At 26.2% G+C, this 22,791-nt stretch overlaps 1 protein-coding gene across 1 annotated transcript; it reads left to right on the top strand.

Moving 5' to 3' along the window:
• The first annotated feature begins 610 nt into the window (after positions 1–610).
• On the top strand, positions 611–10,113 carry LOC111690816. The gene is made up of 5 exons (XM_023453387.2): positions 611–867; positions 4,500–4,609; positions 9,229–9,493; positions 9,564–9,713; positions 9,792–10,113. The coding sequence occupies exons 1-5, from the start codon at positions 801–803 to the stop codon at positions 9,938–9,940; spliced, it is 741 nt and encodes a 246-aa protein (XP_023309155.2). The 5' UTR covers positions 611–800; the 3' UTR covers positions 9,941–10,113.
• The last annotated feature ends 12,678 nt before the right edge of the window (positions 10,114–22,791 follow it).

Genomic DNA, 22,791 nt, shown 5'->3' with positions numbered 1-22,791 from the left:
TTTGCAATTAAGTCATATCCAAGATTAGATTTTTAAAGACTGCAGGCTGGATCTAATACAATACAATCCACTTAGGAGTTGTTACAAAGAATGTAAATTTGCAGAAAATTTTACCAAATTATGTATTAACTATTAAGAAACACTATTACATATAAATTAAAAACATATTATTACAATTATTAATTAACATTTTTTTTCGTATAAACATTTCCAAAATATTCGTATGGAAATTTACTAATAAAACATTATTTTTACAAAATAAAACTCACCATCATCACCTCAAAGAAAAACAACAAACAAAACAATTAAAAAAACATTCTGTCTATAAACAAATAAATTTAGACCAAGTTGTTGTTTGAGATTCGTATGAAATTTTTATGCGAGTTTTGCACACTTTTCTGACGAATACGCTTTTTGAAGTGTGTTTGTTGTTCATTCAATCCAAAGCTTGATTGTTGCCACTTTTGTTTTGTTTTTGTTGTTAAAAGCTTTAAAACACGCTGTTTAAGTAGTTGTTGTTGATATTGCTGCTGTTGTTTAGTTGAACATTTTGAATTTTTTGTTTAAAGTTTTAATTTATTTATATTTCGACGATGTGGAAACTTTAAGACAGATTTAAATCTCAACTCAATGCAAACGGACGTGAAGGAAGAAATAAGAATTTAAATAAAATTAAAATATATTAAAAAAATATTAAAATAAATAATAAATAATAAAAATAAAAAGCGAAAAAACAAAAAGGATATTAATTTCTGTGATAAATTTTTTTTAATAAATCAAAAAAAGTGATTCAAATCAAAATGTGGAAGTTTGTATTCTGTTTAGCTGTTTTCCAAGTGATACTTGCTCAACAAAATAAAGAAATACGTAAGTTTATTAATTTTAAATTCTGCAAAGTTTTTAAAAAAATAAAATATAGAAATATAAAAATGGAGTAACATAGTAGAAAAAATAAAGGTATAACCGTTTTCTCTCTTCGTAGCCATATTAAACTTCTGACGTTTAAGCGATTTATTATTTTATATGCTACCGTATTTACTTTATAAATCTGAGTTTTTTGTTTACTATTTATTTTTTTCAATTTAAAAATATAAAATGGAAAATATTTTTCAAACTAAATTAAAATATTAATCAACATAAAATTCTAATAGCAAAGAAAATAATAAAAATGAAAAAATTTAACGTAAACAACTACAAGAGGTGTTATTTTGGGGTTTAACGCCAATAAACCATGGTATTAGGATAAAATTCATCAAGAACTTGTTGGGTTTGGTGTGGTCGGTTTATGAGCTGGACCGTTTTTATAAAAATATCGTTAGTGCACACAATTTTAAATGAATAATTTAAAAGTTATACACATTTTTTATTTCTAATTTCCTAAATATAATTTCCCCTACTACATGTGTGGCAACGATTTTCTTTATTTGTTTACAAAAAATAAATTTCAATAATTCTTTTTTACGTCAAAAAACTTTTTTTAATAAGATAAATAGATTTGTCAATTGACTAATCCGGGGTATTTAAGTCAAAATTAAACACAACTTTTTTTAGATATCAAAACAATTACGTTTGTCGATTGTAGTTCCAATTGTAATCAAGCTGTTAGAAGTTTTCTATAAGTTTAAACGTTTTTACTATTTATTTTGGTCATTAATAGTACTTTATTTTTGTTTTCACAACATTTTCTTCTTGTCATCGTTATTACAAAAAAAATTTAAATCTATTTACCAAACAAATACGCGGAAGTTTATTTACGTTTTTTAATGACTTTGGTGGAATTAAAACAAACAAATTTTATTTGATTTTATTTTTAAACTGGTTATAAGATGAGACTTTTGGACTTGAAAAAATCAAAACTGCATAACTGTATTTGCTGAACTTAAATATAATTGTTGTATAACAAAACAACGGCCGGCAAATAAAAAAAAAAAACAAATTAAATACTAAATATAAATATAGAGTTCAAAGTCATTAAAATAAGATACAAAGTCAAGGTCAAATAATATATTAATTTTAAAATTAAAACAATAGTGAAGCTGTAAATGTACAACTTAAAAAAAACTTTGTACCGTAAAGTTTTAATAATAGATTCGTGCATTTTATTTTTTTATATAGAATAAGATAAATGTAGTAAAATTTAAATAATATAATTTCTTGAATGTCATTATGTTTAAATATTGATATGTAGAAATAAGATGACTTCCAAAACGTACCAATACAAAGATTAAACAAAATTTTTTACACAAAGCAGCTGATGTTTTTGAAGTCGGTCGGTGGTTTACACCGACATTAAAGTTTTTTTTAAAACTTGACCTACACCAACTTGATATAAAATTTACCATTCTTAATTTGCTCGAGTAATTTTGTGATGTAGAGATGTGAGTGTGTGTGTGTGTTTTTAGACTCACCAATGATCTGACGTTTTATAAAGTTGGCCACATTGAGAGTATATTTTAAGCTTCAGTCATGTGGATAATACAGATAACCCTCTAAAGTTTTCTAAAGATATATTTACGTAGACCAAATAAAAAATTTATTTGATTTTTATTTAGTTCACCTTAGCCGTCCAATATATTAATTATTAAAAAGGAAATACCCTTCCATGATTCATCCATTCATTAACCAAAGATGTTAATTTTAAAGTCACTTTACATTAATTTGTCAAATCCATACTGGTTTTTATATCCAACATCGAAAAAGATGCGACTTGATAGTTTGTAAAATTTTCCATAAGTATTTTCTCTCAATGTATGATGGTGTCATTACATAATGCGTTTAAACTATCCCATCCCTTCTCTTCTACACAATACACATTTCGACAGATTATAGCAATTGTCAAGTGTCATACACTGAAAATAATCCATGCTTAACTTTACGAAAAAAATTTCGTAACTACTTTTTTCGTAATATATACGAAAATTTCGTGTATAATACGAAATATTGTTTAATCAACCCCTTTCCTAATTTTACGAAAGTACGAAAACCTGTCGTAATATCTTTTTTCGTATATATTAAGAAACTTGTTTTTCTTTTACAAAAATAATTTCGTTAAGGCATGTAATATTTAACGAAAGTAACGAATTTTTTTCGTAACAAGATTATTTAGTAATATACAAAAATTATTTTTGATTCTACAAAAAAATTATTTTGTTACAAATTTTTTTGTTATTTTCGTAATTTTAAGGGAGTTAAATTAAACGTAATTTTTAATTTACAGGAAATTAGCTGCCTAATTTCCTGTAAAATTTAATTTAAAAAAACATAAAAAATTTGTTTTTTTAATTCGCAATCTTTTTCTAAATTTACAATAATTAATATTTGTCTTTAAAAAAATCGTAAAATGAACAATTTTTTTTCTAAAATTATATAAAATTATTTTGCATTTTACTAAAATATTTCGTACAATTTCGTATATATTACGTAAGAATTTCGTGGTGCGAAACCACGAAGCATTTCGTACAATGTACAACATTTTTCGTGTATATTATTTTCAGTGTAGGTATATAAATATCTTTACCAAATTTTCTCAATATAGGTTCATTATTGATACTACTACCTATAAATTACTATAACGATCATAACTAGTTTTAAAATTGGGGTAAAGAGAAGAAAAATTATGAAAACCAAAAAGTCTAGGAAGATACCTATTCCAAAAATGTCCCTTATGTTCATATTAATATCGAAGTATATTTAAAAAAAAAGATTCTTGCATATATCTGATAAATGTATAAATCGTGGTAGATAATAATAAGATAATAAATATAAATTAAGGTCCACCTACTAAAATTTATATAGTACATAGTTTGATAGAGGGTATATAAGATTCAGCATAGTCGAATATAACATTTTAAGTTTTTTTTTTTTATTATTTCCTATTTGCTATTTTAATATAATAATATTAATTTTAAAACAAAACGTTTTTGCAAAATGTATGCATATATTTACAACTAATTTCAAGATGAAGGTTTCATTAACTTTAAGTATGTGTGTATATTTGGAAAAAATAACAGATTGTGGACTCAGTGAACTTTTTGAAAAACAAAAAATAAAAGATACAAAATAAGAATAATGTATTTGGTCTAAATCACAAAGAAAGAAACAAAAAACTACTCCATATTGGCCATTAATAAATGAATACGGAAGCTGAATTTAAAATTTTTAAAAGTTAGGTCCATAACTACAAACCTGTTTGATGGAAAACGTTTACGTTTTTTTTTAATTTTTGGCAAAAACCAATTATTAAAATATTTACGTATCTCAGACAATCAAGGTGTCTTAAAGTGATGTTTAAAAGAAAGATGATTAAATTTTTAAATTTATTATTGTCTAATGATCGTTTTATTTGTATTAGTAATACATACTAACATACATATATTTCAAATTGTTGTTAATTAAGAATAAAAGTGTTAAATGTTGTTAAATTCTGTTTACAATTTTTAAATCTTTGTTAATTTTTAAATTGTTTATTCATAACGTATATTTATTTTTTTCACTTTTAGCTGAGTACATTAAACAATGTAGACGAGATGATCCCGAGCTATTAAAATGTTTTATGGGCTCTTTAGAACACTTAAAACCTTATTTGGCACGCGGTATACCTGAGATCGAGGTGGGTTTTGCTATTTTATAATTAAATAATATTATATAGATATTAACCATTTTATAATTGATATGAGAGATGCCACGCCCACAATTTTTTGTCCGCCTATTTGTAGTTTGCTTTTTTAATCTAACATACCTTGTCAGATATTAATATTATTGACAGACATCTCACAATCGTATAAACACATTACGTTGCCATTGTCAGTTAATTGTCCGACAATTTGTATTGTCAGTTGTGCTAATACGGTACATTAAAAAAGCATATGTATCTAAAATAAGATCTGTCAACTTTTGTCATACAACAATGTTACAGCAGTGTGAACTGATGAACATCAATGAAATTGTAAGGTTTTCTTACAACCGTCTGAACTGACAATTTGGTGGCAGTCCACACTGGGAAACTTTTGATTTTTTATGTTAGAAATAGTGAAAATAATAATGATATTTTTGTCTTTTTCTCTCTCACACAAAAATTTCTCAAAAAAAGTTTCTCAAGATAGGCTGGCACTTGCTAACAATATTTCATCGTCAGTATATTGACTGATCTTTCAACGTTGTAAGATATTTAAACCCACATGTATATATTCATTTCTGTCTTGTGAAAACAATAAAGCGTCCAAAATACAGGATTCAAAAATCTACTCTAATAAAAGAACATATTTAAACTACATACATTTCCATATATATAAATTAAAATAATTTTCTGTGGGAATTTGTTTTAGCCGAAAACATATAATTAGCCAATTTTAATGCTCTTTCCAACTTTTATTGATATTTTTTATGCTTAACCAGTATAACTATATATATGTAGCACTTGAAAATATTAAAATATCGATATTAAAAATTTTGAATGTTTTTTGTTTATGTTTACTTTTTCCTCATCTTCAAAAGGTCAATGCAAAAAAAAAAATTGAACATTTTAACACAAATTTTATTCAATATTAATGATTTTCGCAAATCAACAAAAAATTATATATGTATGTACATTAGAGTGCTCCAAAAAAACTAAGTTTCGAATTTTGCCCGTCCCCGCCCCTAAAATTGTTCTACGGATTATAAAAATAAGTCGAGCAAAAAATTAGGTCAATAGGACTACAGTAAAAAAATTAGGTCAATACCTCTTGATTTTTATTTAGAAATATGTGGACTAATAAATTTACAAAAGGTTTCATTTATATATAATAAAAATGCTAATTTTGCAAAATATTACATAAAAATGGTTTTTTTTCGAAATCCGCTAAATTCAAATTGCAGGTACAGGCAAACTATAAGAGGTATTGACCTAATTTTTTTACTGTTTCATTCCCTAATCTGTTGTCCAAAAATCCCTACGAGTTCTCCCAAAAATATTGAAATTTGTTTAACAAAGTATCAAAAAAACGAAAATTTGAATTTTGAAACGACCGTTAAAAATATCAAAATTTTTCGACCATAGCTGAGAACAGGTTTACGTTATTCTATAAGAACAAAAACTCATATTCAAGTAACTACAGATGTATTTTAAGTAATACAAATGTTTTATTAGAATATTTTGAAAATATGTTTATTTTTTTACCACATTTCGAATTCAAGTGCTCTGAGACACGATAATGGCCTGGGGAATTTTTAATAACTTTTAAATTTTTCAACCAATTTTTTTTATCTTTTTGTAACGCTAATTCTGTGTACATTACGATTCTTTGACAATAAAATACAAAACAAATTATTTAATGACAAAACTTTTGTGAAAACTGAAAAAATTGCATATTTTCCCCTTGAAAATGTATCTTCAAACTTCAGAGCCGTTGCGGTACCAGTTAACGTAATCCTATGACCCAATTTTTTGCACGACTTATTTTTATAACCCATAGAATTCTAGGGGTGGGCGGCCTGTAGGATAATTTTTTTCCTTCATACAAGCTTGGAGCACTCTAATGTACATGCATATGTGTGTATGTATAATTGTAGTACTTGGAAAATATTTATTTATTATTATTCAAATATAGTAACAATATATAATTAAAGCAATAAAATTTGAACTATTTTATTAATATAATGACCTGCAAATAATTTTGTTCAATAATTCACACTTGAACTTTTTCTATTTGAAAGACTTGTATTTGCAAATATTTTTCAATAATTTTCCATTACATTTAATTTTCTGTTGAAAGTCTTTTTCAATGTATTTTCTGGAAATTGACATGTAAACGATTACGAAAATGTTTACTGTTAAGAAAATTTTTTTGTGGAAAAATTGAAACTACACTCATACAGTCTTGTTTTCGCAAAAACAAAAAATAAAAATCAAATGCATTAAAATGCAGTTTTGTAAAATGAGTTTAATCAGTCAGTGAGTTAGTGGCAAAAACATAGAAATATAATTTTTAGTTTGCCACATTCACTGATGCAACAATAAGTTGTTGTACGCTGTAAACAAAAAGGAAATAAAATCGAATAAAAGAGAAATAGGAAAAAACTTGCTAAAAATTATATAATTTCCTATTATCTATGTGTGTGACTTTAATGCCGCGTTAAAGGTGTCATATAGCCAATATCATTAATGAACAATAAGTTATTCAGAGATATGTATCTTGCTTATATGTATCTATGTATATGTATGTACGTCTTTGGAGATTCACTAGATAACTTTGTTCATAGTAAAAATTTACATGACTACATATTTGAATAACACTCAGTCAAATATATTTTTGATCTGATATCAATTTGTCCTGGTTTTGATCTTTACAGTTTATGGGTTAACATTTTTCGATTTTATTAAACTTCAGATATATTTACTATGAAATGCATAACAGTAAGGATTTCGAATTCTACAAAGTCCCCAAAATTCAAATTTGCTTGATAAAGCTTTTAAATGCCGTCTGAAGGGAGCATTTCACCAAGGTAACATGCCCCCATCTTGGAGTTATTGCAATATCCCGGCGAAAAGAGGTGCTACCAATACCTCTAGTCTGCCGGGACTATAAGCTGGTGATGTCAAATGTATCCTCGGCCTTTCCTTGGAATAATTTGGCATAAGGTCGAACCAAAGCCAAATAATATGCTACTACGAATGGCCAGTTTTCGCAGGGCTTTGTTATGGCTGGTCTGTTGATTGAGGTTCCTTTGGGATCTACCTAGTGGCTGTGGTTTAAACCCAAATTCAGAAGATATTGTTGGTTAAAGGACTGATGTATCATATGCTATATATGTCTGGATTCTCTCTCCAGTGCTGTTGCCATCTCAATATATATTTGTGGGTGATGTGATAGAGCAACCTTACTGAATTCCTAAACCCGTTGAGTATCTCTTACTTCGCTTGGAGAATTTTTCGTAGATCGTTTCTTATGGTCAGAGAATGGAACTGATGTAAGTTTGTGAATGATCGGAAAAGTCTATTAATTACTTCAGTAAAGTTCTCTAGTGTTGTTGTCTTCTCAAAAGGATGAATATTGTTTCATGCTTGGTTTGAATCCACCACTTAACTTGTCATGACAATTATTGGGTTTGAATTAACCTTGGAAGTTCCTACTTCCTTTATCACATAAAAAGGGATTCTGATTTATTAGCAGGGTATTTCGGACTGCCCAATAGATCTCTAGGTGCTTTTGCGGTGTGGTTTCAAGGGCTTAAAGAGATTAAGGAATGCATTGCTTTCCAGATAAACCATTCTTTCATGGCATTATACCGGAAGATTAATTTCACCTTATGTTGGGGTCGCCCTAGCTATTGACTTTAGATTGTGATTGCTTTTTCCTTGTCAAGGTATGCATTGGGATTGATCCCATGCTGCCTGTCATTTCGCAACAGGACTTTCATGGCAAAGGATAATATAGCTCGATAGTGCTTGTACATGTACCGGCACAGCCATGTACAAAGATTGCCACCTGAGTTCTTCATAGAAGAATTCAGGGTGAGTGATTGATTGTTCTACCCAGATTTGTGAGAAATAAAGCCTTCAAGGCAGGTGTTAAGCAGCTAGACATTAATTCCGTCTGAAGGAATTCCCATTTATGACTATACCCCAAATGATATTCTTTATTAGAATATTTTCTAAACAGTATTAATTTTTTTCTTTTGTAATAACTTTTGAAATTTTTGACCTATTTCTGTTTTTATATCTTATTGTTTATATACTCCAAATAGTTGATGTTATAACCAAAAAACTTTACGTAATTCTGTTACATTGAGTTCTTAACCGATATATCTGGTCTATTGTCCAACAGTACTAACATTTTATAATTACTAAAGTCATTAAAATTTACAACAATAAAAACTTCTTAATTTAAAACTAAAAGTAGAGTTAAGTTTTATTTGTTTTTATTATTTTACAACATTATAAAAGTTCAATAAACTTTAATGAATAAAAATGCCTTAGTCATAGGCAATTTAAACATTTAACCATCAAAAAACATGTGAAAATACATAATTTTGAACATGTATGACTTTTTCAAAATAAAAAAAGTAATTACTTACATGAACAAAATGCAGTTTTTAAGTTTTTTTTCGTGCACACAAAACAATTTTGCAACATGGTTATTAACATCAATTTACGAAAATGATTTAACAAAAAAAAAAAAAAAACAAAAACTCAATGTTTGTAAAGATAATTTTGTTTTAATAAATATTTTATAATTTAATTATTTGCAGTTACCTTCAGTAGAACCTTTCAAAATGAACACATTGGCACTGCAGCTGACCGATGGACCACAAGGTTATAAAATTACATTGAAGAATATGGAAGTCTTTGGTGCCAGTAATTTCCAAGTTAAATCCATGAAACTCAGTGAGAATGGTGAACCTTTCGAGGCCAAAATTCTTTTGCCAAAATTGAAAATTGAAGCCAAATATACTAGTTCTGGTGTTTTGTTGATCATACCCGCCTCTGGTGGTGGTGATTTCCATGCTGTATTTGGTAAGTCATCATAAAAGACAATTAAAAAATGTTGTTTTTATTAAAATTCTGTTTTTTTTCTAATTTGCAGAGGGTTGTGTGGCAGATTTGACTGGCAAAGTGTCTACAAATGAAAAGAACGGTGCCACCTATTTGCACGTTGATTCTCTCAGCATTGTCATCAATGTGGACAAAGTCAATATGATGATTTCAAATGCTTTTAATAATAATCGCATTTTACGTAAGTTTTCTTAGTTTTTATTTAAGTGAAATATTAAAAAAATATATATATATTTAATTTTATTTAATTTACTTACAGTTGAAGCCACCAACTTGTTCTTGCGTGACAACGGTCGCATTGTTTTAGAAGCTATGCAGTCTCAATTGCAAAAGAAATTGGCCATGGAATTCGGCAAATTGGCCAATCAATTGTTGAAAAATGTTCCTAGAGATTGGTTCTATGTTTAAATTTAGTCTTAAGTCTTATTTGTGTTTGGTATCTCCTGTTGTAAATAGTCATTGTTATTTGATCAAAAACAAAATATTTATACGATTTAACTCATATGTATTATTTAATATTCTACTTAATGTATTAAGGAAGACAAAATTATAATTAAATTGTTTGGAAATTTAGAAAAAAACGTTCGTTTTTATTATAGAAAATTATTTATTAATTTATCTAAGAATTTGAGAAAAAGTGTAAATCTCATTCAAATTATGCCATTATTCGCCATTCACGCTCTCATTCTTTATTCAATTCTTAACTACGATCTTTTCTCACACATTTCAGCTGTGAATTACGCAAGCTGCACGTAATTCATACCCGTCCTTACGATACAATTAATCGTCATTCACACTCTCATTCATCATTCAATCCCCAATTACGAATAGAATTACATGATTCGCTTACTAAATTTCAGTTGTGAATTGCAATTTGAATTACCTACTAATTAAGAAAGACCGACTGTCATCTCTAATTTTTAATGCATATTGATCAGCATACAAATATATAGAAAATCTATTATTTTATTTGTCGTGGAAACAGGTTCATTGGATATTGTAATTCAGAGACCGGATTAATTAACTGTTCGTGTGAACTTAGTATTCTTTACTTTACATAATGTTGTAGTATACAGTGTTACCAAATTGTGGGATTTCAATAATTGTTTGTGGAGTTTCTTTCCCGACTAAAAATAATAAATTTATTAATAACTAGCTAATACCCGGTTTGCTTCGCTACCCCAATCGAAATTAAATACATAATAATCTCAAGAAATTATTTATTTAGTTAATACATTTTGCAATTTTTTTTCATTGCCAATATATATCTACCTTTGAAAAATTTGAATTATCTAACAGTTTTTTTCTGGCAACACTGGTAGTGTTAACTTTATTTTAAAATTGTATAACATAATTTACAGCATATGTACTAGAATTCATTATCGGTTTGTGACTCGACTAACAAGTAAGTTTGTACTAAAAGTATTGCCATATTAAATGTATGTCTTATGTTATTGCCGTTTTAAAGTTCTACTTTATTTTAGTGGTGTTGCCAGATGTAGGGATTTATACTCAAATTTGGGATATAAAGTTTTATTTGATTTTGGATTTTCCTAAAATTTGGATGTTTTTATACAAATTAAACAAATTTATAATTAATTTTCGACGAACAACTTGTTTTTTGTTCGAAATTTTTAAATCTTCTTGTTGATCAAAGACAAAAATTTAAACTAGAAATTTATTTTCTAAAGATTTCAATGGTTCCGTTCAGACTGTACATGTACATGTCGTTGACATTATTTAATTAAAATTTCATAGATATACTTGTATATTTAAGCCAGTAATGAGCATTAAAATCATAAAACATGGTAGAGAGATTTTAGCTCAAAATTAGTTTATGTCAAATTGTATTATATGGGGTGGTGTTATTAAGGACTGATCTTCATAGGAATTGGTAGAGAAATTTCGGTTCCTATAGAACTTATCAGAGTCGAATTTCATCGCTGTACTCGCATTTTTAAGCCATCAATGAGCATTAAAGCAATTTTCTGATGGGGACCTTAAATAGGGGGTAGGAACAATTATGGACCGATCTTCTCAAAATTTTTGTAGAGAGATGTTAATTCATACTCATTAAACATAGATCTGAGTTTTAAAGTCATTTTCTGAAGGAGCCTTATGGGGGTAGGGTCAATTGTAGAACGATTTTGGTTCCTACAAGTCATGTTTATATCGAATTCCATCGCTTTAATTGTTTTTTAGCCCAGTAATGAGCGTTAAAGTCATTTTTTAAAGGGGATCTTATATAGGGGGTACGGTCAATTATGAACCTATCTACATAAAATTTATAGAGAGGTTTTATATTCGCTATATTGGCATTTTTAAGCCAGTAGATTAGATTTTTAGTAATTTTCTAAAGGGGACCTTATATGGGGGTAGGGCTAATTATAGTCCTATGTCGGCCATAATTCAGAATTATTATTTCAGTCAAAAAACTGACCTATGGGAAATTTTGTGGTATCTGCTTCATAAACATCGAATGAATGTTTGAACCACTTTATACAATATTCCGGGGGGTACATTTGTATGGGGGCTATGTGAAATCGTTGACCAAACATTTCTGATCAATGAAATATATTTTGGGAAAATTTCATCTCAATATATTTTTTTGTGGACGCTATCGTGCCAACAAACAACAGACGGATGGACATAGCTAGATCGTCTTAGAACATAGGCGGCCAAACATGCCCTTGCGGGCAATGTGTTATTCTCACTTATACACATGCAGTACGAATTTTCTCAGCAAAAGCACTCAGTAAACACAAAACAAAAACAATTCAATTTAGTTGCATGCCAGCATTCAACAAGAAAGGTCTGTGACGCTTTATGAAATGATACACGGTGAATATTTTCAAAAACCGTTACAAGTAAACATTTTTATGAATGCTTTTGTTATTACTATACTTAAATATAATAAAACAAGCCAATATGTGGAATATTGAATGGGAAAAGAATTTTTTATTTTTTTTAAATATATTTAAGGACGCTGAATGCCTTGTATGCAAACAAAAATTAAAAAAGATTACTGCATACACACTTAAGCGACACTATGATAGTTACCATACGAATCTTCATGCAGTAGTTGGAATTGATAGAAATCAAATAATTTCAAAATTAAAAAAGATTTGGAAATTAAAAACAAGGAAATATTGAATAATTATAATTACAAGGACACAAATTTTTTACCAAATAGCCAAGCAAAGGTAACTTACGCTGTTGCTTTGGTATTGGCGAAAAAAGGTCGACCTTTTGAGGACATACATACATACATACATACATACATACATACATACATACATACATACATACATACATACATACATACATACATACATACATACATACATACATACATACATACATACATACATACATACATATACTTTCCTTTAGTTATAAATCTATAATAAAATAATTATATTATTTGCTTTATAAACAAATACCACACATAAATACAAGCATACTATTTTTTTTCAGTGCAAAGCACACATATTTCCATTTTTGCACTCTTTTTTATTTTCACTACAACATATGCATTTCAAATAATCTCTTTCTGGCCGCCTATGTCTTATAATCTTACGAGGTTCCACAATATATATATTTAATGGGACAATATTTCGATGTGCTACACACGGAATCAAAAAAATCAATGTACCCTCATCTTTTTTGATGGTGGGTATAATAAGGAATTTTTTGAGCACTTTCAGCCTAAAAGTCAAAATTTTTCTGTCAACACTGTCCGGCACCTATTGCATTATATGAGGAAATAAGTCTTTATGTCTTCATTCGAAAATGTTTATAATTTGTTAAATTGAATTTAAATTAAATGGTTTATCCGAATTGTGTGTAAACGAAATAAATTACGTTAGTTAGTTTTCATTTTAAGGATTTTTTAAAATTAAAATCACTTTAAGGACATATTTGTATACTTTGTACTGATAAATGTATGACACATATTATACATTTATATGTACATATGTATGTATGCATGAGTGTTAAAACATCCTACTTTACATTGTACAAATCTGGTAAATGTCACGCATTATTGTATCCATTATTATAAAAGTGATTATAGAACCAAATTAACATGACAAAGTTCAGTTTTCCTGTGTTTGTTTTTTTCGATGATTTTGTTTTGCAATTAATACAACGTGCACCATCATGCAACTGAGTCTGTGTGTATTTTTGTACCATGTAAGTTTAACATACTACATATCAAGAGTTAAGCCGTAATTTAAAATTTAACATCGAAATATTATTTTTTTATATTCAATGTAGTGAAAGGTAGGAGTTTCTTTTGTGCGAAATAAAATGTTTATTGCGAAATGAAGAGTATTAATAGGCGTTGTCAGATTTTATGTTAAAGGATGTTGTATTATTGCGTGACCAACCGATCACCTTTGACAAGCGTTTATTAACGGTTTATTCTATAATGACATGTGTTTAAACATGTTATCAATACGTTTTATCCTTATGTAATGTTAAGGACCCATGACGCTGCACATATAACAATAATCTCTTTCATACAAAAGGGGTTTGTGATTTAAAAGTGGTTTTAAAATGTTTGATATGAAAATAACTACATATTTACAAACATGTGGTTAACACATACACATACATATGTTGAATGTATTTATTACGTATACATTTGTCATAAAAATAACATGAGTTACCTATATAGGGTACTTAAAAAAAATTCAACAAAAATAGTATTTTGAACCTAACCGCCTTCGATTTCGACGAAATTCGGTACACACATTTTTCTGTAAATACAGAATTTGAAGTTTTCTAAAATTTCTAAATTCAATCGGTTTAGATTTTTTTTGAGACCCAAATTGCATTTTTGACATCGTATATTTACTAAAGTACTTATTATTTTAGTCCCCAATTAATGCCTATGCCTTGAAGTTTGACAATATTTTATTTCAAATATCAAATTTTTAACGTAAGGATGATGACATCAAACAACGCTTTTGATATATCCTTGACTTTTGTTAAAACAGTATTATTTAATAGAAATAATGTGAAACTAGAAGACATAGGATTAAATTCGGGACTAAAACGATTAAAATCGGTAATTAGTTTAGAAAATATTTGAAGTCAAATTTAATGCTTGTTGAAAAATAGTTAAAAAAAATATGAACCTTGATAAAATCTAAACCGTAATGAATTTGAAAATTTTAGCGAACTTTAAGCTTCGTATTTATATAAAGAATGTGTGTACTAAGTTTCATTAAAATCGAAAAGTCTTAAATCTGTTCGAAAATGCACTTATATATTAAAATGAATGTGTGTTTGTATGTTTGTCCTGCTAAACGATTTTTCTGAAATGTTACACAGTTAAAAGTCGCATAAGAACATTTTGCACAAAATGGGCGTAATGAATATAGTGGTCGTGGTACCTTCCATATGAAGAAAATATAACAGAGGCCTCAAATTTTGTCGGAATCACTCTAGTGTCAATATAAATATTTAAGAAAAAGAGAACGGATTAGATATAGGTAGCGTGGCATCTCCCAGTTTATTTGGAAAACTAGTAGAGCAAGCTTAAATTAATTCATATGAGGCCATGAGGGGGACTCGCATATGAGTTCTTAGAACTCAGTTCTATATTATGATTTGCCGAATCATAAATACCATTCATATCGAAGGGTTCCCCTACACGCAGAGAAAAAAATGGTTCGGCATGGTTAGGACAACTATTATATGTTTTTTGTAACAATATTTTGTTGTCATAACCAAAAAATTGTTATTTTTATTGAATTTCATCAATATTTTAATTACTTTATATGTTTATAACAATTATAAATTTGAGAATGATTCTCTGAAAAATAATTATTTTTACAAAAAATAAATAATGATAATTATATAAATATGTTATATTATTTAGAACTATTTAAACTATTACATAACCATTAAATTGTAGGTTTTTACATGTTTACCAATATAATGTTTAAGATATAAGTTAAATACGTTTACTATTAAAAATATTTTGGAATCGCCATTTTTATATCAGTTGTATGGTTTATCCGTACTAGATCGGATTAAAAAAAAAAATTGTTAAACAAACGCAGTGTTAAAATAATTGTGAAAAATAAATAATATCTAAAATTATAATAGTAAACAATATAAAATTCAATAGAAAATTTCTATTAGAAATATAAAATATATAAAAAAGGGTACATAAAAAATTAATAATTAAAAATAATTTAATTATGTTTATATTGGCATGAAAGTGTGGATATATATTTTTTATGTACCAGTGCTTGGAAGTTTTATGTTTGTTCAAAAGGAAACTAAGAAATAATTAGAATTTACGCCGAGCGCATTAGATTTACCATTTTTTTCTTCATATGTAACCATAATATGGTTACTTGAAACAATAATACGGTTACTTAAAGCCATTATATTATTACATGAAACCATAATATGGTTACTTGAAACTACAATATGATGCAACAACATCACAATATGATTAATAACACTATATTATGATGAAATATTCGGACTATATTTAATCGTAATATGATATCTTATTATACTAATAATGATCATAATATGATATTTCTTGATTGTAAAAATGATCACAATATGTTTTTACTTTAACCATAATATGTTGCTCTTAGATTATGGTTACCACAACTATATTTTTTCTCTGCGTGTATGTACCGATAGTCATAAAAGGAGTGCTCGTCCGAAACTCCAATAATGAATTTATTAGCTCTTCTGAAAAATATAGTTATATCCAATACCTCTTCTCTGATTTTATTGAGATGTTCGCCAAAAACAGATTTGTAACCCTTGACCTCCAATATCTCGATTAGCGCATAAGATATTCCCTTACTAATTATGCAAAGGAAAAGCTATTTGCCAATTTTCATTTAGCTATCTGAAATTCCTCAGATTATTCTAATATAAGATCATTTGGTGGCAAGGTTAGATTGAAACACATTAGTTAAATACAGTGTTTTCAAAAGCTTTAGCAAAAAAGGCTTAAATGGACTTTAAACATATTCCTTTTTATTATAAATAAAATGCTGTATATGTTTGGTTGGCTATCGTGGTAGTTCAAAGAATACAAACAGTTAAGTACAATAGAAAAGATTTAGAACAATGTTGGCTGTGAAGTAATTTTGAAGGAATCTGTTTCGGTGAAATTGCAACAGTAATCATTGAAAAAAATACTGCACTTAACGCCCAAGAACTGTAAGAAAAGGAATTTGACCCTCTATCAATGGCTTTACGTTTCTAGCAGATTTTTAAAAGGAAAAGTTCGTAAGTTTTGTATTGGTTAAACTTTGTTTGTAAAAACCATTTCTGCGATCTTCTTTATAACATAGGGATTTTTTATTTTGTAATTCGAAAAGTTACGACTAAGAGAAACGAAATAAAAAAACTTTAGAAAGGACACACAGTCCTAGTTTTGCTGCAGTTCCATTTGCATTATAATATAAAACTTTGATTTTAACGACAAATATTTTAAAATTAAAACCACCATTACTCAACGATAATGTTTAATTAAAACAATTTGTTGTTTTTTTTTTTTGCTACATAATAAATCTGTTTTTTATTTGTTATTCTTTATTTCATCATTTTTAATGCCTTTTTTTGTTATTGTATTAATAATAATTAATTAATTATATAATTAATAATAATGAGAAACATAATTATAAATTTATATTTTTGTTTTGTATTTAATAATATTTGTTGTTGTTTTTGCAAGTATAAAGAAAATGTAACTATTACTAAAAAAATTAACACTGATTATTGTAATAAAATATATAAAACTGTTATAAATTAAGTTTGTTTTAAAAAATATTTATTTTTTGTCAATTAATTAAAACTACAAACAAATTACAGCGACATACAAGTTTCAAATTTAGTTTCAGTTTTCAAAAATTTGCAATTATTTGAATTTGAATAAATTTCGGTTTTAGAACAAATTTACTTAAAAACTAATAACTTGACTTAAGAACTAAAGATGCATTTCAATATAAAATTTAAAAAAAATTTGTTTGGAATTGAAATTAAAAATGGTAAATTAAATTACGAATAGAGTAATAGTAGTAAACAGTGAGTGTTTGTTAGGTAGATAGGGAAGGTAAGAGAGATAGAGAGGAGAAAGGGGTGTGTTCAAGATTCTTGTAAAAGTGTATTAATTTTTTTATAATTATTTTCTTAAATTTGGTTTTGCAAAAATTTGAAATTTCTAGCAATAATTTGTAGGTGAACTGTGTGTTGTGGGTGGTGTTTTAGTGTGGAAAGTCTGTCTGTGAGGTGAGGAGGTTACTTTAATAATTTTATTTGTTTAAAAAAATGTTGTGTGTTTTTATGAGTTTTTACAAAAAATTACATAAGGGTTTTTATTTTACTTTTATTTAATTTGTTTCATTTTTTATATATGTATATAATTTAAGTTTATAAGTTTGTTTATATATATTTATAATATTTATTTTGTTTTTGTTGTTACTTATAAATGAATATTTATAAATTGTTTTCAATTTTTTTTACATTATTCTTAAATTTTTGTCCGGTTTAAAAAAATTTTACATTATGTTGTTTTTTGTAAAAAGGTAGAGAAAGGATTGATTTTATTTTTGGATTTTCTTTTTTGAAAAAATTGTTTTTTTTTTTTTGTTTGTTTTATTCCAGGAGTTTAATTAGCAAAAATATTTGCTTTCTTTTTTATTTAAATTTTATTTTTATGTTTAGTTTTGACTACAAATATTTTAATTTATGCCAATTTTTTCTTTTTAAGTTTCAGTTTCAATTATTTAAATTATAAATATGTATGTATATCAATTGTTACTTCCTGTTGTTATTGTTTTTCTTAAAAAAAACTCCTTTAAAAATTTTATATTTAATTTATTTTATTTTTATTTAACATGATGTTTGCTACAAAAAAATTACTACTAATTTCATATTATTTGAGGGGTTTGTTTAAACCTTTTTATTAAATTTTATTTTATTAAATTTTTCCATTTTGTTTCAATTTTCAATACAAATATTGTTGTGCTTAATAATTAATATGTTTGCTGCAAACAATTTATTAATTTATTTGAAACTTTCCAATTTTATTTTATTAGATTCTTGTAAGAAATATATTTGTTGTTTATTTTTATTTTTTAATCATTAATTTTATCTGTTGTTGCCGGGTGAAAATTTTTAAATTTAAATATTCATTTATGTATATAAATATATTTTTGTTGTTGTTAAATGTATACTATTTTTGAATACAATACAAATACAAAGTTTTTAAGCCATTTTTTATTTAAATAATGCTCTTAAAAATTAATTGTTTTAAAAATTTTTATTTTATTTTCTTTATTTATATAAATGTTTTTTTTTTATATATAATATGTATAATATTTATATAATAATTAGTTAATTAATTTTTATATATAAGTATGTATGTATATATACTACATTTAATACAAGTAAATATTTATAATTTTTTATATTCAATTAAGACAATTATTATATTTCCATTCTATCATTCCGTATTTTGTTTTTTTTTTTTAATTTTTCAATTACACCCCGTTTTTTTTAACAAAAGATAGTGTTAAAAGGATTTATAGTTTGTTTTTGCCAACATACATATATGGGCTTACTATTTTATAATCCTGATGTGTATGTCAGTAAAATTTATTAAATTGCAATAAAAGTTTACATATCACTTGTTTACTACAGGACTGACATAATGCCCTGTTCACACGATGCAATTATTTGGCATTTACTCTGTCATTCTTGATTCTCTATACAAAATTTCAGCCGCTAATTACACCAGATGTACGTAATTCAGTTTAAATCATCTATGAATTACGATTGAACGAGTGTAATCTCTAATATTTAATAAATTTACGAAAAAGTTGAAAATATATTACTGAATTTGTATCATACACAATGGTGTCCAAAAAGAATTACGGATGTGTCTTGGAAATTGGTTTATTGGCTATTGTGATTCAAAAACCAATTTAAGTAATTCAACTCTTCGTGTGAACTTGGTAAAGAAATTAGATGTTAATAGGTTGCCATTTTTACTAAATGTTTACTTATCAAAATTCTTGAAATCATTTTAGTTTGAAGATATTTTTTAGTTTGAAGTTAAAAATATGTGAATTTTGAATAGTATCAGTCTTGTAGTAAATTCATCACTTGAATAAGATATTTTCATTCCGTTCAAAATCATTCCAAATTTATTTTAGAGATGTTACATTTAATATGATTTTTTTCACTATAAATCCTTTACTTTTAGAAAATATATCTTAGTGTAGTGTTGTCAGATTTATAGATCAATTATTTCCATCCCTAGTCAAATCACACATTTTAAGTAAGTTAATCGAGGTATAAAGAGGGATTACTTAACAAATCTTGAATGTATTCCAGTACAAAATTTATGTTCTCGATTTCAAAGAAGTTCTAAGTAGTTTTTGAGGAATCAATTCTTTAGTACAAGTTTGACAGTGGAACTACTTTAGTTCCGCATTAAATTCTTAGAAACAGAAAAATTATCAAATGTACTCAACGAATGTACCGGAAATATTATATATTATAACTAGTGGTACCCGGTACGCTTTGTGGGTCCTTTGTTGCACACTATGGGATCCTTTCGAAAATAATCGGTTAGGACAAATTTTAAACTTTACAGTAAAGCTTTCAACAATCCCTGAAACACATATTTGAAATTTTGTCGTTGTTTCTGAGTTTATCGATTACGAATAAACATTTATCTTTTATTTATTAAATGACTTCAAAATATCGAAGTAACTGTTCTGAATCTTAAAAGTTTTCAACCAAAAGCTCTAAATCCTGAATACCGGGATTTTTAAAAACCAGTCCCGATTGGCATCCCTACTAAGTTATCATATATGTCAATTTGATATGTTGGTCCTTGTTCTAGTTTGTAGCTTATTTGAAGATTATTTCGGAATCAAATTTAAAAGAAAATCGAAAGTTGAATTAATTCCGCATTTTTGCTTCTTTAGAAAAAGAAAACGAAAAATTCTTTCGGAATAAAACCGATTTTAGCTTTAAAAGTAGAATTGAAATTTCTATGTAATTAATGTTATTTCTTAAAGTTTCAATAACAAAAACTTTTACTAAAATACGATCCTGGTTTTGATAAGCTTTACAAAATAACGATTAAAAAATATTAATATATTTTCACATAATTCGGAATTTGGAGAAGCTAAACCAAAATCGATCGGAATAATAATACGGATTGAAACCATTCCAATGGAAATGTGACATACCTATATATCTTCATTGGAACATATATAATGAATCGGAATTTAAAGACACTTCTCTCTATATCTTAACTTAGAATGCATACAAATTTCCCTGTTTTGGACTTTGGATCATCTAACACACTACACTAGATCATAAAAACCATACATTTAAATTTTAAATAGTAAAAATAAATAAATTATTAAAAAAAAACATTGTAAATGGTTGTGTTAGTCATTAAAATTATCAGTACCTTTTTTTTAACTGGCACCCCACCTCCACAAAGGAAACAAAGGTGACAGTTGTAATAAAATTATTACAAAAAAAAAAAAACTCAAAATAATGTTGCATTTTAAAAACCTTTTAGAAATTTAACAAAGAATAACTTGTTTGAATTATAAGAAAATATAAAAAAATAACTAAATAAACTAAATAATTTTATACAATTTTACATTTGTTACGGTTTATTTTAATTTGTTTAAGTTCTTTAGATCATAAGAAACTTGTGCAGTTTACCTAATTACTAACAGAAAAAAAATTTACAATTTTTTTTTTATATTTCATTATGTTAAATTCGTTTTTCTTTTCTTTCTTTTTTGTTTGTTTGTTTGTTTATAAGGCCAAATTTAGTTTTTAATAAATTAAATCGTAAAACTATTAACTAAAGCAAAACTAGAAGAAGTAGGAAAAAAAATCACGACACTTACTATTTTTTTTAAGATTGTACAAAAAATTTTACAAAATGTTTACAAAAAATTCTTTAAAAGACTTTGAAAAATTTACAAATTTGTTTGCGCTTAGTTTGATTTTGTACAAAAAAAACTTTGTTCAGCATATTTTACAAAAAAGCATTATAATTTTCACAATGTTTTTCTTTTTTAATTTTTTTATACAAATATTTACTATTTTTTTACAATTTGAGTTGGTTGTTTTTGCATAGAAAATTTCTTTAAAATTATATTTTAAATTGAGGAAATTTTCTTATAACACAAAAACAAATTTATTTTATTATTTTAAAAAATAACTATTTGGTCTATTAGTTTCTTTTCTTTTTATTATTTTTACAGAAATTATACAAAAAAATTGTTTCAATTTTTTAAATAATGTACAAAATTTTAGTATTTTTTTTTACAAATTTTTAGTAGATAATTTTTAAAAAAATTCAAATCAAGAATTCTTTTTTAGTTTTCAATATTAGGTTGAGAAAATGCAACAATTATTAGGTTTGTTTAAATAAATTAAAAGTGAAATTAATTTGTTAAAATTAGTAATTGTTAATTAAAAATTATATGTATATATATGTATAGAATTGTTAGTAATTAAATAAAACATACAAAGGTGGGCTGAAAATTGACTTCAAAAAATATTTGTTTTATATAATGAAAATATGTGCAAATTATTTGAAAAAATGTTTCATTTTAGTTTATGAATGTTTTTAATTAAATAATACAATAATTAATTTAAATAAATTTTAACATATTAATTTCCACGCAGTTCCTTCTTGAAATATCTATTCAGTTTTACTACTGTATCAAAAACGTTTATTAAGGCTTTAAATGGCTTAAAAACTGCTTATCCATACAGAAACAAGTTTTCATTGTCTATTGAAACGACAGTTAATCATTTAAATTTAAATAACAGAACGAATTACGATTGTTTAAAGTTGATCTTATTTAGATGATACCATTCGATATATAACAAAATCATTTATTTTTTAAATTGGATAATATTATAAATGCAATCAGCAAATATTAATATATAATTGAAAATTTCTAAAATGTAATCAAAAAGTTTTGAATTTTCGAAATTTTTTGAAATACTATTGAAAACTGTGTATTAAAATATTTACTAATTTTTAAAATGGGATCGAGTTTAAAACAAAATGCTAAAAGTTAATGAAATACTGAAATCTGAAGATCGAAATAGTTAAAATTTTTTAATTATAACTTCGATATATGCGCCGACGACGGCACAAAAATGACTCTATAGTAAGGCAGTATGATTTAAAATAAAAAGGAATTAGATGTATCGTG

This window comes from Lucilia cuprina, chromosome 4 (assembly GCF_022045245.1).
Source record: "Lucilia cuprina isolate Lc7/37 chromosome 4, ASM2204524v1, whole genome shotgun sequence".
Taxonomy (NCBI): Eukaryota; Metazoa; Arthropoda; class Insecta; order Diptera; family Calliphoridae; genus Lucilia; species Lucilia cuprina.
This window is presented reverse-complemented; position numbering and strand designations above follow the sequence as displayed.